Source organism: Neolamprologus multifasciatus, chromosome 7 (assembly GCF_963576455.1).
Source record: "Neolamprologus multifasciatus chromosome 7, fNeoMul1.2, whole genome shotgun sequence".
Lineage (NCBI taxonomy): Eukaryota > Metazoa > Chordata > Actinopteri > Cichliformes > Cichlidae > Neolamprologus > Neolamprologus multifasciatus.
In genome coordinates, this window is record NC_140445.1 from 61,342,951 (window position 1) to 61,360,038 (window position 17,088).

At 41.9% G+C, this 17,088-nt stretch overlaps 2 protein-coding genes across 2 annotated transcripts; one reads left to right on the forward strand and one right to left on the reverse strand.

The window, feature by feature from the left end:
* Positions 1 to 864: 864 nt before the first annotated feature.
* Positions 865 to 3,503, reverse strand: ascl1b (achaete-scute family bHLH transcription factor 1b). The gene has a single exon (XM_085164820.1). The coding sequence runs from the start codon at positions 3,344 to 3,346 to the stop codon at positions 2,735 to 2,737; it is 612 nt and encodes a 203-aa protein (XP_085020946.1). The 5' UTR covers positions 3,347 to 3,503; the 3' UTR covers positions 865 to 2,734.
* Positions 3,504 to 12,026: 8,523 nt separating this feature from the next.
* irf7 (interferon regulatory factor 7) lies at positions 12,027 to 17,084 on the forward strand. Its single transcript, XM_085164804.1, has 10 exons — positions 12,027 to 12,161; positions 12,372 to 12,525; positions 13,084 to 13,255; positions 13,349 to 13,449; positions 13,561 to 13,612; positions 13,697 to 13,813; positions 13,926 to 14,116; positions 14,351 to 14,552; positions 15,161 to 15,276; positions 16,166 to 17,084. Exons 1-10 carry the CDS (start codon positions 12,097 to 12,099, stop codon positions 16,352 to 16,354), a joined length of 1,359 nt encoding a protein of 452 aa, XP_085020930.1. The 5' UTR covers positions 12,027 to 12,096; the 3' UTR covers positions 16,355 to 17,084.
* Positions 17,085 to 17,088: the final 4 nt, after the last annotated feature.

Below are 17,088 nucleotides of genomic sequence, written 5' to 3' on the forward strand. Positions count from 1 at the left end.
GCTCACGTTTTGATTCAAGGGAAAGATAATGAAAAGAAAAACTGTTTGGTAAATAGTGTCAGTTAGACTGTAATTGCGTGTTGTCTGCCTTCGAAAATGATTCATGTTGTGGGATAACAAAGATAAACGTTTTTGCTGAAGGGGTCAAAACATTCGTACCCAACATATCCGAAGTAGCTCATTAATGTGCAAAATACGCATGCAAATGCGTCATGAAAAATAAGCCAAAATTCACCAGGCAAACTCAATACTGCATTCAAAGCAACAGATGACCTCTCATCACTCCGCTCTTGGCCAGTTTATCCCTATATTATACGTTCCCATTTGGCGTTTCCATGGTTTAAGCGTAAATCATGGCTTTGCGCACGAAAACGCATGCATAAATGGGCTCCATGTGATTGATATTCACCAGAGGACTATGGCTAAATTAACATCGCCCTTATGTATTGTCAAAGTGAAAATGAGCCATGGACAAAATGACATGAATAAATCTACTTTCGCCCCTTCTCCTCCCTACATGGCCGCGGAGAAAATTGCATATCAATCTTAGGAGGACATGAGACAAGCGCTTATTTTTACTTTGTGCCGTGGCCTCTGCCTGACACTGAAGGACATAGCAAACGCCATTTCAGCCGAATAATAATGGACCAGCGGGGTATTTTGCGCCTAACATTGAGTTGTCTCTTTGAGGCGCGGTGACGTAGGAGGTTATAATGCCGAGCGTAATTAATGCCATTTATCACTTGTTTGATTTTGTCACTGCCTCCACCGACAGGGCTCACATTCGCGAGCCATTAACCAATGGGAGAGCCGGAGCCCTTTGTGACCAAGTACAGGCACGTGGCTTACACCTGCAGGCTCCATTGTGTGTGTGTGTGTGTGTGTGTGTGTGTGTGTGTGTGTGTGTGTGTGTGTGTGTGTGTGTGTGTGAGAGAGAGAGAGAGAGAGAGAGAGAGAAACATCTTACTCATCTTGACTTTGCTACTTTTTAACGTTTTTGTCCGGATATAAAAGTTGTTTTGATATCCGGCTATTGTGTTTACATACTTTTTGTTTTTAAGTAATATATGAAGTGATCAAAGGTGATTTAAAAAAACGTCTCTTCTAAAATTTGTGGAAAAGTACATTCACAATTCACTAACAAGAGCAGCTTCTCTTGCTCCCGTTTTCCACACCCCAAAGGCGCGCCAGGTGAGAATAAACTCGTTATACTTCGTTCTGCTTAGTTGAACACGGCATCAGTGTTTATTTACAATAGAAGATCTTCAATAATTCGTATAATGAGGCGCAAAGGCGCACACAATAGTGCTCACAATGGGGCGTTGTGCTCCCCATTTCGCAGGAGATGGGCTTTTTGATTGGCCTGTGTGCGCCATGAAAAACACAGTTGGGGATACAACTAGTCTACAACCCCAGGTTTCATTTAGATTGATCTCAATCGGGCAATAAGAATTTTGACCCCGTCTCATTGTCTTGCTGACTTTCCCCAGGCTGTATTTCAAAGTGTCTATACCCTTTGAGTGAATTGCCACCCCCACCCCCTCCTTTCCCTCAGCTCCAGGCACTCTGGGCCATTGGGTAAAAGCAGAGTACGCAAAAGAAACAATGCATGGATGAAACGTAATATTAATCTCCCTGCCCTGAATGCAGACAAAGCGCCGTGGAAGGTGCGCGTTTATAATGGTTGGTGAGTGTTCGCCCAGCTGCGCAATTTTCTCCCGTGTGCCCAACCAAGTCGGGAAAAGGTCATGCAGGGGCTTTGAATAAAAGAGAAGCACCCTCGTTTGCTCAATTAGCGCCGCTGCTGACACACACAGACGCACACGCACACGCAATATCAGCTAAAGAACCAAGCCACTGCAAAAACATATAATATAAATAGATTAATCTTTATTTATAAAACTTGTTTTACACAAAATATATCTGTTAAAATCAAATATTTACATTTTAGGCTACGGGAAGCTGAGAGTGCATACATTAATAAATGTCTCCTTGACAACTATTTTTAAAAAAAAGACATACACACACAAATAAACTACAGGCAGTAGCCTTGATGTTGCTGCCCAGTCACACAACTCATACATGCCAGCTCGCCGCCCCGCTGACAGCTGGTTGTCAAAACACTGTCAGGGAAAAAAAGTGGCAGTGAATGTTCTGCTACAACACTGTTTGACTGTATGTACAAAAATATGTCTTCGTGTTAAAACAGTTTGTTGTATGGTACAGCTTTGTTATGAAAGGAGAGGACACGTACATGACGAAAAAAGAAAAACAAAAGTCTGTTGACGCATCTTTTATGTTGTACATCTTCAACAGATGTGGCAGCTGAGGAAGGCAGTCCGGGTCTGATGAACTACTGACGAACAGATCTTGTAGACAGCGCCGTCCCTGCGGAGTCTGCTGTGTCACATTTTAATTGCACTTATTCAAACAGTTTTTTTTACTTCCACGCGTCAACGTGTCCAATTCCCTCCTTCCTGTGAGGACTACGCTCTATGCAACAAGATGCTCCCTCTCTCACGCATTCATACTCATTCTCCCTGTTTGTCACTATTGCTTTGCTCCTGCAGAAGCAGCCCGAGTGAGGGAGGCAACAGATCACTTGGAAGCACAGAGAGCAAGACAGATCTGATGCCTTTATCGAGTCTTTCGAAGCATTTCTGGAAGAAGTCAGACGCTTTTCTTCTTTTTTTTGCGCGCACACGCTGCTATGCGGTTCATTTACATGACAGCCTCAGTACCTGTCAAACCAAGTTGTGAAGTCCAATAACTCCTGTTCCTCTGAGCTCAGAGGCTCATAGCCACCTTCATCTGATGAGTAGGTGGAGTGAGGCGACTCCGGGTCGGCAGAGTAGCTGTTGGAGAGTGTCGGGGATGGCAGTCCACACTGGAAAGCAGCCGACACCGCGTCGTGTTCGTCTAGAAGTTGCTGTAAAGCTCTGATGTACTCCACCGCGGACCTCAGCGTCTCCACTTTGCTCATCTTCTTGTTGGCGGCGCCGTTTGGCACATGCTGACGCAGAGTCTGGAAGCCCATGTTAACCTGTTTGACCCGGTTCCTCTCTCTTTCGTTCCGCCTGGCCACGGCCACAGGCTGCTGCTGGGGGATGGAGTAGCCGAGGCCGTTGAAGCTCAGGCGACGCTTGCAGCGCAGGAGCTCCGGAGAGCTGGAGCGCTGTCTCTTCAGCACCTTGGCTTTGCTTTGGTAGCCGGCAACGTTGGTGTTCTGGTGCACAGCGCTCACCGAGCAGTCCTGGGCCGGGGCGTGCAGGCTGATGCTGGCGCGTCTTTCGCTAAGTCCAAAGGTGAATGCAGTCTGCGTGGTGGTGATGGTCGCGGTTTCCATCTCGCAAAGAGGGACAGCCTGAAACTTGTGGCAGGAGGAGAGGAGTTGGCAGTGTACAGCTCTCGTGTCCTTCGCGTGGGGACCGTGTGGCTAACTGTAGTCCAAGTCTCTCTTGACTGCTTACTCCACGAGCCGATCTGACCCAAACTTTGGCAGCACTCCTCTTTTTCAACACGCGCCTCCAACACACACCCCACCCACCCCTTTTTTGAGACGCACGCTTCGTCGCGAGGCCCCGCCCCCGCTGTGTGATTCTTCTGCACACCGACTCCCCCGGGCCAGGCGCGTGGCTCCGGGAGCTCAATAAACAATCCCGGGCTTTCACTGCGCCGGGAGCACGCGCTGGGCTCATTTACATTCCAATGTCTCTAACTTGAAGGCCCATTGGTCGATTCAAACGGTCTGCAACCGTGCGAAAAGAAAGAAAGGGAGGAAAAAAAAGACAGAGAAAGAAGAAAAAAGAAGATAGAATGAAAAAGTGAATGGTGTGGTTCTTTGAAATGCCTTTTGAATTTGACAATGTACCTCTGGCAAGTCTTCAAATTATCAGTCTTACCCCCCCCTTCCAGCTCTTTACAATCGCAAATACCAAGGACGCTCTCTGCTGTATCCAGGCTACAGCTTTGCAAACTGCAAGCGTGTCTCTGAACACAGTTATAAAACTCGCGGAGACGCGATTCATGAGATGATTGTGAAAGGAAATATAATATTACTGCTACCTCTCGAGTCTGTGCCCTGCAGGTCCACTTTGTTTGCGCTTAATCGACAGGTTATCCCAGAAAAAATCTTTTTCAGATGCACGACATCTCTTCATTTCCCATCTGTGTTTTAAAAAAGATTCCCTTATGTTATAATAATCCCATTTACGTCTGTAGGACGATACAGGCTAGATGAACCCAAACCCAAATGTGCTGGTGCACGGATGCAACATTTCAGCACCACAGCGTGACTGGACAGCTTCATGCAACCATTTTCTTCTAAACTGAAGCCTTTTTTTTGTTTGTTTGTTTTATTTGAATTTAGTTTCATTCAGCATCGACTCGAATCTTAGAAATATATTTTGTATGTGTAAAACTTTCCTTAACAGCAAAAACACCAACAAGTCGGCGTGGAAACGGAGAGTTTTGCATCGTGTTTTTCTAAAGGACATTTGCAGCATCTGGCGGTGAAAAATAGCAACTACATCATCCAAAGCCACTTTACACTTTTGAAGAAAACGAAATTCCCTGATAGTTTTCCCCCCTCTGTGCCCAGATTGCGCTTTTCTATTGTACTATGTGGCTAAATTTAGTTTACACTTACATTACATGTTAGTTAAGGCAAAGTGACTTCTTGTTCGAGATTTCTGGGACAGAATCTGAAATTCGTACACGGGGCCTGCTGTTATTATCGCTCCACTATCAGCATTGCGTCATCCAATACCGGAGGATAGAGTCACACCCGGTTACCCTAAGCCTGTTTATTGGCTCACATTCAGCTGGAACTTCCATGAGAGAATTCACAATCATTTTATTGTCGTTTTTAATGACATTTTATGTCATTATGTATGTGTATGTTTGGGGTTTTTTGCATTTTGTGTTTACTTGCGTTATTATTTTCTAATATTTAAATTTATTTGATTATCTGAAATATTTAAGGATGACACACATAGAAAAAACAGGAAATCACGATGGGGTAAAGTTTATTTTACACCACTAAATATAAATAAAAGCTTAAGTGGGTTCACTTTGGGGACTTTCTAAACCTGCCTTAAGAATCCATACACTCCTGCATTCATATGCTTGAGTGCCATATAATAATCAGCTGTGTTTTGATGTTGTTAATTGTATATGCGTATTTTCCATGTAATATAATATAATTACACGGTGATAAACATAATAACCTGCCTTTTCCAGCTTGAAGGATAGCATCTTGTAGCCTATGGCAAACCCCGGTGTGGTGCCAAGGTTTCGCTTCTCTCCGGAAAAACAGCAGGGGGCGCCGAGTGAACGCTCTGTAAGAACAAGTTCATTCAACACGGTCACTGCCACGACTGATCTGTGGACCTTAATAACCTCATTTTAGGGGAAGTCATATAATCCACAGTGTATGCGGCTTTCTCGCTTTGAGACATCGTTAAATAAAAAAAAAACATCCTGCATCATACCTCCAGGTTTTTAGTTTCTGTTTTGAACAAACTGCTTTTGTTTTGAGACACGCTTTCATTGGAACCTACAGTGCAAGTCAGTCTTGGCTCAGCATATGTCTGACTTCCTGACATAGTGCTGATTAGGCATATCAAACATTATTAAAAATTATATTAGAAACCATCTTAGAGCAAAATTGTAGAATATGAAATCTGTCTCAAAGGGCACCATTCAAAGGGCAGTCACTGGGCTGGACAACTGCCCAAAAGACGCACCTGATCACAGGATATTATTAGAGCATTATCAATTAACCAACAATGACACAGGGCTGGAAAAGAGGTATCCTATAAATGATCCTAAAAAGAGCAATATACAAAAGGATGGACAACAATTGCCAGAACTCTGTGTGTGTATAATACAATGCAACTCAATAAAGGCAAACATCGTTGCCAGTAAATCAATAAATCTTGAATCAACAAACGCTATCTTCTTGGAATATCAACCCATGTTCATACAGCTTCAGGTGAAAACTCATTCACCTGTAAGGGCGTGTCTATTTACGAAAAAGCGGTGGTTTTCTTTTTTCCAATCAAACCGCTTTACTCCAGTGTATCAACACCCCCGCAAGTCTGTTTATTTTTCTTACTTACAATACGAAGTACGTGCGTGTATGTGGCATGATAGAGCACACAGAGAGAAAGAATGCAAAACAGAGAGATGAATGTGTGTGTGTGTGGGGGGGGGGGGGGGGGGGGGGCAGAATCTATATTTAAAATTCCCAGTAAAAATCCCCTTTAAAAGCATAACAGGTCTGACTTGAAATGCACCTGCTTAACACAAGTTTGTCTTTCAAGGACAAGCTGAGTGCTTCTTATGTTGTTTGTATGTTATCTCTCAAACGCTGGAATGATCTGCTGTTGTGGTCTGCAGACGAGTCTAAATATTACCCTTGAATTATGCATAAACTAGCAAAATAGGATGTGACAATCTGTGTTCTGTGTCAATATCAAAGCCAGATCCTTCCTGATTAGCTTCTTTGAGCCTTGGGGGGTGGGGGGTGGGGGTGGGGGGGTTCTACAAGGTCCAACTACAAGGACTACACACAGTTTTCAGTGAGCAAGAAAAGAGAAGTGCTCCATCTACAGCATGAATCACTTCCTTATTCCTGATGCAGATGCTCAGCCCTGAGGGCTATATTCCCTAAAAAGTGAGAATGTCAGCAACCCAATCTGTGGTCAGAACATGGTTGTGCAATCTGAAGATGTAAAGTATCTAAAGCGCACAAAGAAACTGACATTTTGTGCTGGGATTGTGGGTGAAAGGTAGAAAGGGTTCCTAGGAGGATAAGGTGAAGAAATTACCTTTCAGTTAGTCTTTTGTGCACAGAGAAATTCTGAAAACACAACAGCGGAAAGAGGAAATGATGCCTGTGTTGGATCAAGTAGCTCAACAAAGGTTTATTCTTCAGTAACGCAAACTACAATGCATGCAGCTGAGCCCAAAGCAGTATCACTGTCAGGTTATTAATATTCTTTCTGATTCTACCGCATGACACAAGTCTGTACAACACCTGCAGAACTTTGACTCAGAAAGTCTCAAACACAGAGACACGCAGCTTTTAATACACACTGTGGGGTATTCACTGGTGGATTTATTTTTCTGAACTCACTGGAACTTGGTGGTTTCAAGGGGGACTCGTTTAGCAAGAGTTTAAAAAAAGTACAGACAAGGTGAAACCATCAGAAACATGTCAGGTATCTGAGTCAAACTGCTTAAGTGATGTTTAGCAGTTGCTAAATCATATGATACGTGTGAAAGATTAACATATATTGCTATTTGATATTCTGACACACTATAATGAAAACATTCACACTGTTATATAATATAGCGTGTGCACTAGTGTAATTTGTATATCTCTGTTTACACATTATTAATGTTAAGATGTACAACAACACTTGCATTTATTCAGCATCATATATGTGTAGAAATCTTTGAATACACCAGATTTTTCATATTTAATAAACTGGCAATATTTACATAACACTGAAATGCATAATTCATAAATCCATGGAAGTGATGTATAGAGTTTAAAGTTTATGGTATACAATAAAAATTGTCGTAAAGCTTTGTACTGATAAGGTTTTCAAATATGACTCTACTACTGCTGATACTATGTACATTACCAGCCACTGTTCAACTTTTTGCTAACACAAGTATCCAGTCCAAACAGCAAACATTAAGACAGCCTGATGAAGTCCAAACCATGCATCAGAATGGAGAAGGTGATTACAGTGACTTTGAACATGTCACGTGTATCGGTGCAAAACAGCCTGTTCTAAGTATTTCAAAAATGCTGTTCTATTGTAATTTTCATGCACAATCATCTCTAGGGCTTACAGAATATGCCCAGAATATAAGAAAATTAGTGAGTGGCAGTTCTCTGGGTGAAACTGGCTTGTTGGTGTCAGAGGTAAGAGGAGAATGGCCAAACTGCTTTAAGCTGACAAGAAGGCAATATTAACTCACTTGTTACAACCAAGGTGTGCAGAAGAGCCTCTGTGAATGCAGAGCACTTCATACCTTGAAGCAGATACAGGAAACCAAGGCTACAATATGCACAGGCTCACCAAAATTGAACGATAGAAGATGGGGAAATGTTGCTGTTGGGTCTCAGTTTCTGCAGTGACATTCAGATGAATGCCAAGATTTTAGACTTAAACTACATGAAAGTATGGCTCCATCCTGCCTTGTATCAAGAGTTCAGAGTTCAGTGCTGTTGGTGGTGTAATGTATGGAGCAGGGGCGATTTTAGCCCATTTTTGGGGGTGCTGAAGCACCCCCAAAATGAATCAAGGCGCCCCCACAGATTTCTTACTTTTTTTTTTTTAACTTTTTTTGACAATATTTGCTGTTTGTGTGACACACTACTAAAAATATAAAAAGCATACAGTACTTGGTTGAGACGTAACATTTTAACAACAAAAGTATAGAAATCCCCCCTCCTAAAATGGTTTGCTCCAGCTCGCCTCTCCCCTACTCTGACTCTAGCGCTCCGTCTGCCAGAGCCATGGTGGCTGACATGCAGCGGAGCGGATGTAGAAGTGTCTGGCTTAAAACAGGACATATTAGCTGCATTTAACCTTGAGTTACTCGTTATATAGTCGGTAGGAGTCAGACCATGTTTCTTTTTAGCTGGAAAAACATTACACCAGGTAACCTTTGCTGCCCTACAATCTGTCCTGCTGTAGTAAAATCAGCCACATTTGACCGTCCAGTTGTCTGTATGACTGCCGCAGTACGTACATCACATTTGTACACTATCAGTGCCAAACAGTCCTGGTGGCGTGAGGAGCTGTAAAGAGAAGCAGATGCTCTGTTTCTAAAAATGTTTTAAGCTTGTTTCAAAGATTCTGTACTGCAGCTTTAAATGTTTTCCAAAAGCACACAGACACTTATCAGTGTTTCTCAAACTTTTTACAGTGTGGACCACCTGATAAAATGTCAAGCTGTCCTAAGGACCACTATGAAAGCATGAAAGTCATAAATCTCACAACACAAAATTAGTATTATTACATTAGTAAAATTAGTATCTGCAGTAAAGATTTTTTCATACATTTCATACATTCTACCACAGGCAAAGTTGCCTCCATTTTTATAGTTTTTATTAATATTTTGTAATAATTTATTTATAATAATTTATTCTGTTTCAGAAGTGTTTTTGTATGTATCCAAAAAAAATGCAGTCAGTTTACTTTTTACTCACTATGAGCATCATTCATTATTCTCCCCAGTAATTAAGGTTAATATATGTATTTTTTTTTATTCCAATCCATTCTTATTTTGCAGCATTTAAATAACCTTTATCAGATTTGATATGTCTGTGAAGGTTCTCAGTCATCCAGGTCATCGTAGTCAAAGGAGCTTGCAAAGAAAAGCGTCTGGACTTCTTTAAGTTGCTTGAAGACGTTTCACCTCTCATCCGAGAAGCTTCTTCAGTTCTAAGGTCAAATGGTGGAGAGTCCCAGATTTAAACCTACTGGGAGTTTCCCCCCACAGAGGGACAAAAGGACCCCCTGATGATCCTCTAATCGCCTGAGCCAAGGTGTGGAACTGGGTGTGGGTCCCAATCAGCCAGAGTTTCGGGTGAGTTCATTGTGAAACCCGGCCCCACCTTATCATGCGAATTCCTGAGGTCAGATGGCCCGGGATGTGAGTGGGCGTTAAGGCGTCTGGGGAGGGAACTCAAAACTGGATTATAGATGGCAGAGAGTTGGTGTCGTAAACCACCGCCTCTGTTCAAAGATGGCCGGTCACAGTGGACATAGATGCTTCTTTCACTCCTCTTTCAAACCATCTGTCCTCTCTGTCCAACACGCTCAGACAAAAACTGGTTCACCCGAAAGACAAAACTCCAAAACACAGACTTAACAATGTGGTGTATGCCGTACAGTGCAGCGAGGAATGCCCAGACCTCTACATTGGAGAGACCAAACAGCCACTTCACAAGCGCATGGCACAACACAGAAGAGCCACCTCCACAGGACAAGACTCAGCTGTCCATCTGCATCTAAAGGTCAAAGGTCACTCTTACGAGGACGCCAATGTTCACATTTTGGACAGAGAGGACAGATGGCTTCTCGGATGAGAGGTGAAACATCTTCAAGTAACTTAAAGAAGTCCAGACGCTTTTCTTTGCAAGCTCATCAGATTTAATGGTTTTGTTACAGACTTTAAAAAAGTGTTTTGCTTTTCTTTCACAAATGTGGGATTAAATTGTTAAAATGTACAAAACAGTGACGTCATGTTTTGAGACGAGGACCCAGGCACAGAGAGACGTGATGAATTTAAGAATCTTATGATCTAATAAAGAAATTTGCAGACTTGCACAGAGATGGTAAAATTATGATGACTGATAATGGAGACAAAGACAACAGACAATGAGGACAGGGAGGAACAGGGGTTTAAATGCACCAAGGAGACGGTCAGAGAGAACCCGGGACAACTGGAGACATTTAAGGATGCAGGGACTGACAGAGATGGGGAAGAAGTCTCATCGTGATGAGTAAAGTTTATCTTGCCTGGCTGGGCAGCTCTCCTGGGTGCTCAGCACCCCCGAAGCTCTGATCCTAGAATCGCCCCTGGTATGGAGGATATGCCAGCACTGGTTATAAGGCTGTTACTGTCTAATTCTTTTTTTTTTTCATTAGATGAATGTGAAATTTCAGCTAGAATTTGTGGTGATGTGGACAGAGTCTTCAAAACTCTCCAAAATGTCACTGATATGTATATTATAGAGCCTAGGTTTGTAGACCACATGATCGCAGAATAGGTCACGTTTGGAACGATCCACCGGTTAACATATCTGAGCCTTGGATGTAGGCCGCTAATAATACGCTAAATGATGCATATTTTTAATCAGATGCTCGTGAATTTTCGTGACACTGGTGAAACTCCCAGCTGATCACTATAACTGAGCGTGACCCAAAGTTTCAGCGGGCAAAAAACTCTTCGAGCAAGCATTTAACTATGGGACAGTAAGCCTATGGGATGATGTAATGATTCTGACGGGGTGACGAAATAGTTACTCCAGTCCCGTGTTTCCCCGCGTCGGGAGCGCGCACTGAGCAGGGAGAGCGTATCCGGTTGCGCCTGGTTCAGATTCCAAACAACCAGACGCGGAAGTAGTGATGTGTTACTTTTGTGTACAAGTGAAAGATGGGTTTCGTTACATTACCGTTCAGGTTTTGGTTACAACAGACACTGATATATCATTACGGGTTATTAAGAGATAAGAGAATAGGAGGAGAATCTTTAACGCTCAATATACCAATTTCTCAACAAGTAAACAGCTCTAGTCGTTTTCAGACGTCCTATAAAAATACTATTTGCTCGGATTTTTGCACATCGCCAAAGGTTATGTCTGCTGAGCACATGACTGAAAACAATTGTCAACTGTCTATTTATTTTTATAAAACGGATTTCTGTAGCTAAAACACAGAAATCCCCCTTCCCCCAGATAGACCACATGATTGAATACTGGTCGAATGGATATACATTTAAAGTGTTTTGGGTTTTCTTCAAAAAAGAAGTCGGTATTTTGACATTTTTCATTCATCCAGGCTGCAAGGCCTCCTTGTCATCACCATAATCTCCAGCTCACTGCACAGATTCTGTATCAGATTGACGGTCTGGCTGGGCCGCTCCAAAATGTTTACATTACTTCCAGTCAGAAGACAACTCCATACGGCAGGGCGATGAAGCATTTGGGGCTCTATGTTTGTGTTGCCTATTTGCACAGTAGACACGAAACCTGTTTATGTTATATTCTCTTCTATTAAAACAAACAAACAAAAAGCACCCCTTCTCACTGCAAAGTGCGCGCTCCCGACGCAAGAGAAACAAATTTCGCTTGGCACGCAGCCAGCGACTTTCAGATCTCTCCCAGTAATCTCCAGCAAGAAATTCCATTATACAAACCCACTAACACGCCCATTACATCCGGTCGGCGAGGCTGTCTTGCAATTTCCGTGTAAGAAGCAAACACTCTCAGTCACCCGTGCCTCGAAAATCCCACGCCGGTGATGCTTCCACCCTCTGAAGGAGGGACTTATAAATGGAGTATAAATGTTAGAAGACGCGTTCGGAAAAATCAGACCGACGGCTTTACAGAGAATCGGTGAAATGCAAAGGTAAGAAGAAACCCGTCTTGTTTTTCTCCCTTGCACATTTAATAGTTAACATTACTGCGGTTTATTGCTGTAGAATAAATCTGCAGCTTCCAGTTTTAGGAGTTTCTTTTTGAATGTCCTTAGATTCCCCCTTGTGCGCTCGTAAGCCGTCTCTTTATTCACGGTTGTTGTCGCAGTAGAACAGCACTGACCTGTCGCGTTTCCCTTCAGCTTCCCAAAACCTCAGTTCTCCAACTGGCTATTAGAGCAGGTGGAAACGGGCCAGTATGCTGGCCTGTGCTATGTTGCAACAAACAAGTTCAGAGTCCCCTGGAAGCACAACTCCAGAAAAGACTGCAGTGACGAGGACAGTAAAATCTTCCGGGTAAGTTTATTGCCAGATTAACCTTTGTTATCCGTGCGATCAGATAAAAGGCTTAAAATGACTATGTTGACATTTTTACTGAAATAATAAGCTACTGCATTCATGAGTAAGCGACTTACAAACTAAGCGTGTGCTTTAAATAGTTCCAAAAATAGTTTTGTCGTGTTATTATTACTATCAGGCTGGAGTTGTTTAGCTTGTTGCAGCTGTTCCCAGAGGCAGTTATGGCATACCATCTCTAGTGGTGACACTTGATCTTGAGTCAAAGAAATCCTGTACTAATGTTTTTGATACATTTGATGTGCAATGTTTGTTTTCCTACTTAGAGCACAATTATACGCCGGTGCCAGTATTAAAGGAATTCTACAGATTTCAGTAGTGTCTAAATTTTTCATAAACAGCCACTTCTTCTTAGATGTGAAATGCAAATAGTGTGTAAAACAATTAGGAGCTGCACGTGAAGTCTAATGTGTGTAATTATCTCATAAAATGTATAGTAAGTCTGAATTTTCTACCCAGCTGTCATTATGTTTACACCTCTCGGCATTTCCTCCATAGGCCTGGGCAGTAGCAAGTGGGAAAATAAATGAGTTCCCTAATGACAAAGCCAGGTGGAAAACAAACTTCCGCTGTGCTCTGAACAACCTCTCTGTGCGCTTCAAGATGGTAAAAGATAACTCCAAGAATTCTGACGACCCACATAAAGTCTATGAGATTATCAACACTGCACGTAAGCTAATTGTCACTTAAACCGAGATTCTGGGGTAAAACCGTTCCGGGTTTGAATGTATAAATAACGCTGATCTTTCGTCTTTCCCTGAAGAAAACCAAGACGGTCTGGCAACACGCGACCTTTGGGAGGGCAGTGACATTATACCAGATATATACAGCTCTTCCACAGAGTACCTCCTTTCAGCAAATGAGGTTCAGCATCACATAAAGCGCACTTTCACTTCTCTTTGTTGGTGTAATCTCACTTGTCTTTGTGCTTCTGTCTAAATATTAACTGTTTCACTGCCTCTCCTAAATAAACAGCATGATCTGGTTAACGATTTGATGGCCTTGGGTCTTGGCAGCCAGCCAACAGGTAAAGTTTGTCGATTGCATTTGGTTTTCTGTGGTTTATAATGGAGCTTAATTGTAGTTTAAAATGATTTTACTGTCAAAACAGAGGAGCAACCATGGATAGAGAACTATGGCCAGCAAAATCCACCCCCAACTGAAAGCTATCCTGTAGCAGCCGGAAACAACCAACAGCTTTTACCAGTTCAGCAAACCTGTTATGGAGGTATGTTTAGACAAATTTATATTCCTAGATGAAAGGTTTACTAAAAAATATGTGTACATAGTTACCCAAGAAGGAGGGATCTGTTGTCTATTAACTGTTTTGTTTTGTACAGTAACTCCTGCACCAGTACCTCAGCCGGGGCTATGTGAACTAGAGGTATCCATCCACTACAGGAAAAAAGAAATGGTAAAGATGACTTTGAACACTCCCAAACTGCAGCTCCACTACAACTCAGAGGCCCATGAGTATGACGCATTCAAACTCTGCTTCCCCTCCACTGACGGTCTGCTGGACCACAAACAGGTATAATCATTACATTAGCTAGATGCATGTTTTACACAGTTGTACCATCCAAGCAGACACTAGAAATGATTTTTTTATGTTACGTCAGGCATGAAGCTGACAGATTCTGATGTGATAAATAAAATTTGACTTTAGAATAGGATAGATGGATTTTACCCCTAATTTTAGGTACAGTATACTGCTGTGTGATGAAGCATTTTCATGTTTTACTCACCACAACCTTCTTATTACCAGATTGAATACACCAACCGCATACTTAATAGCATCCAGAGAGGTCTATTCTTGGAAGTGCAAGAAACTGGTATTTATGCCTGGAGGCAGGATAGATGCCATGTGTTTGCCAGCACCAGTGACCCTAGTTTGGCTAATGCAGAGCCAGCAAAGCTTCCCCAAAACACCATGGTGGAGCTCCTTAATTTTGAAAAGTTTGTGAATGGTAGGTGTAGATCTTTGCTCATTTATATATGTGTATATACATCATATACTGTCTGTGAAGGTTCTTAGTCATCTAGGTCATCATAGTCTAAGGAGCTTGGAAAGAAAAGCGTCTGGGCTTCTTTGAGTTGCTTGAAGACGTTTCACCTCGTAAGCCAACACCTCTTTTCAAACAGAGGTGGTGGCTCACGGCACCAACTGCCATCCATAATCTAGTTTTGAGATCCCTTCCCAGGCGCCTTAATGCCCACTCACATCCTGGGCCTTCTGACCTCTGGAAATCACATGATAGGGTGGCGCTTGGTTTCATAATGAGTTCACCTGAAAACTTGGCTGATTGTGACCTACACCCATTTTCACGCCTTGGCTCATGTGATTAGGTAGAGGATCATTAGGGGGTCCATTGTCCCTCCTGGGTGGACACTCCCATAGGGCTTAAATCTGGGACTCTCCACCATTTGACCTTAGAACTGAAGAAGCTTCTCGGATGACAGGTGAAATGTCTTAAGCGACTTAAAGAAGACACTTTTCTTTTCAAGCTCCTTAGACTACTGAAGTAAAAATGGATTTTATCCTCAAATCAATGACTCCTCCTGAATTTTGTTTCAGAATGGAAACAGTTTAAGGAGAACAATGGTAGATCTCCTGAATACACCATCACCATGTGCTTTGGAGAGAAGTTTCCAGATGGAAAACCGCTGGAGAAGAAGCTCATTGTAGTGAAGGTAACACCACCACCCGAGCCGTGCTTCACCTCAAAGACAGTCAGTTATTCGATTTAATTCAATTTTGTTTTATTTTCTTAGCAATAATTCATGAACAGCTGGGTACTTACACTGTAAGACAGAGACTGAACAAAAATAACCCCAAAATTCCCTTTGAGGAAACACCTGGCAACACTTGGCTTTTGGCTGCCACCTGGTGTGGGCTGCCAACTGCCTCAACCAGTTAAATTTAGAGGGAAGAGGATTTAAAACAGACTACACACAATATAATAATAAAACAACTGGCGTGTTGGGGAATCCAGTAATTGCAGGTAAGACCATGCAGAATCAAGGGCCGAATGACAGGTAACGGTGAAGAAGACTAGACTAAAGGTGCTCCGTGCATAATGGAATATGACCAGTCAGACCTTATAGTAATTAGGTTATTTATTAGCAGTTATTAGCATAAGTCTCGCTTCATGGTATGCTTGTAGTTTAACTACCCCAGTTGTTTCAGTGGGTTTCATCTGCATAGAAAAATGTATCCAGCACTTTCAGTAGCAAAAGAACCAATCATTGATATGAAAAAAATATATATATAGAAATAAAGTGTATATACAAGTTTAAATCAAATGTAAGCTTAATTGCATAAAAGCAGAAGGGTGCATAGTATAGTTATAGTTAGAAGAAGTTTGGTGACAGAACGTTAGAGAGGCAATAGTTTAGACATGTGCCGAGGAGGGATAGTGGATATACTGGACAAAGAATGTTGAATGTCGACTTGCCAAGTAGGAGGACGTGTTTTATCTATAGCTATTGTTGCTTATCATCAGCTGTCACTTTCAATGGTTACTTTGTCATCAGCAGTTATGCAACTCTTTACCGTAAATCTTTCTCTCCATTTCTGCAGGTGGTACCTTTAATCTGTCGATATTTTCATGAGATGGCCCAGATGGAGGGAGCGTCGTCTCTTTACAGCTCCAACGTCAGCCTACAGATCTCACATAACAGCCTCTATGATCTCATCAACTCCTGCTTTCCCTTGCCAACAGCTGAAGACCCGATGCGGGATGCTGCACTTTTCCCGAACCAGATTTGAAATTTGATCTTTCACTGACTTTTATTTGAAACCACTTTAATTTCCTATGGGGTAATGGGACACGTGCTACACTAGGTTCTGAATCAGCTAAAAAGTTGGCCGCTCAGCAGCTGAATGTGATTGTGTTATAGCTGCCAATACTGCCATGTGCCTGCTTTTCACTACATGAGGAGAAATGCCCCATCTACTGCTGTACTGTTACATTACTAACCTCAGTTTAGAAATCGCTTTAGAACTGTCCAATTGTCTTTCATCTAATGTATTGTTAAACTGATATCATTCTATATTAAATGAAATGAATGCTTATTATGATGGTAAATCCATTCTGACGAGCTAAGTTTATATTACTGATTACATATTTATAGAACTACTGTGTGTATGTTTGAAGATAATGATGTATGTGTATAGTAATATTTTTGTGTCATACTGCCACTGGCTATATATGAGAAACTGACCAGCTATTTTTCTTTTCATCTTGCACTTTTTATACTGAATAAACTGCCATTTCCATACCCTTTGCTGTATGTGAGTTATGCACAAAGGGTTATGTAAAATCTAAAATGGATTATTTTAAACTTGGTATAGTTTCGTGTAAAGCTAAGACCTCTCTTAATAAAATTTTAAAATAGTGTTGAAATAGTGTTGAAATAATGTTGAAAAAATCCCTAAAACACAACTGTAAAAAAACAGGACAGACTGTAAGTGAGTACTTGAAATAAACTAAGAAAAACATC

Excerpts from the sequence above, each read along its gene's own strand:
- ascl1b (XM_085164820.1), bottom strand. The coding sequence starts at position 3,346 with ATGGAAACCGCGACCATCACCACCACGCAGACTGCATTCACCTTTGGA.
- irf7 (XM_085164804.1), top strand. The coding sequence starts at position 12,097 with ATGTTAGAAGACGCGTTCGGAAAAATCAGACCGACGGCTTTACAGAGA. Across the intron at positions 14,553-15,160 it reads TTTTGAAAAGTTTGTGAATG|AATGGAAACAGTTTAAGGAG; the intron begins GTAGGTGTAGAT and ends ATTTTGTTTCAG. Across the intron at positions 15,277-16,165 it reads AGAAGCTCATTGTAGTGAAG|GTGGTACCTTTAATCTGTCG; the intron begins GTAACACCACCA and ends CCATTTCTGCAG.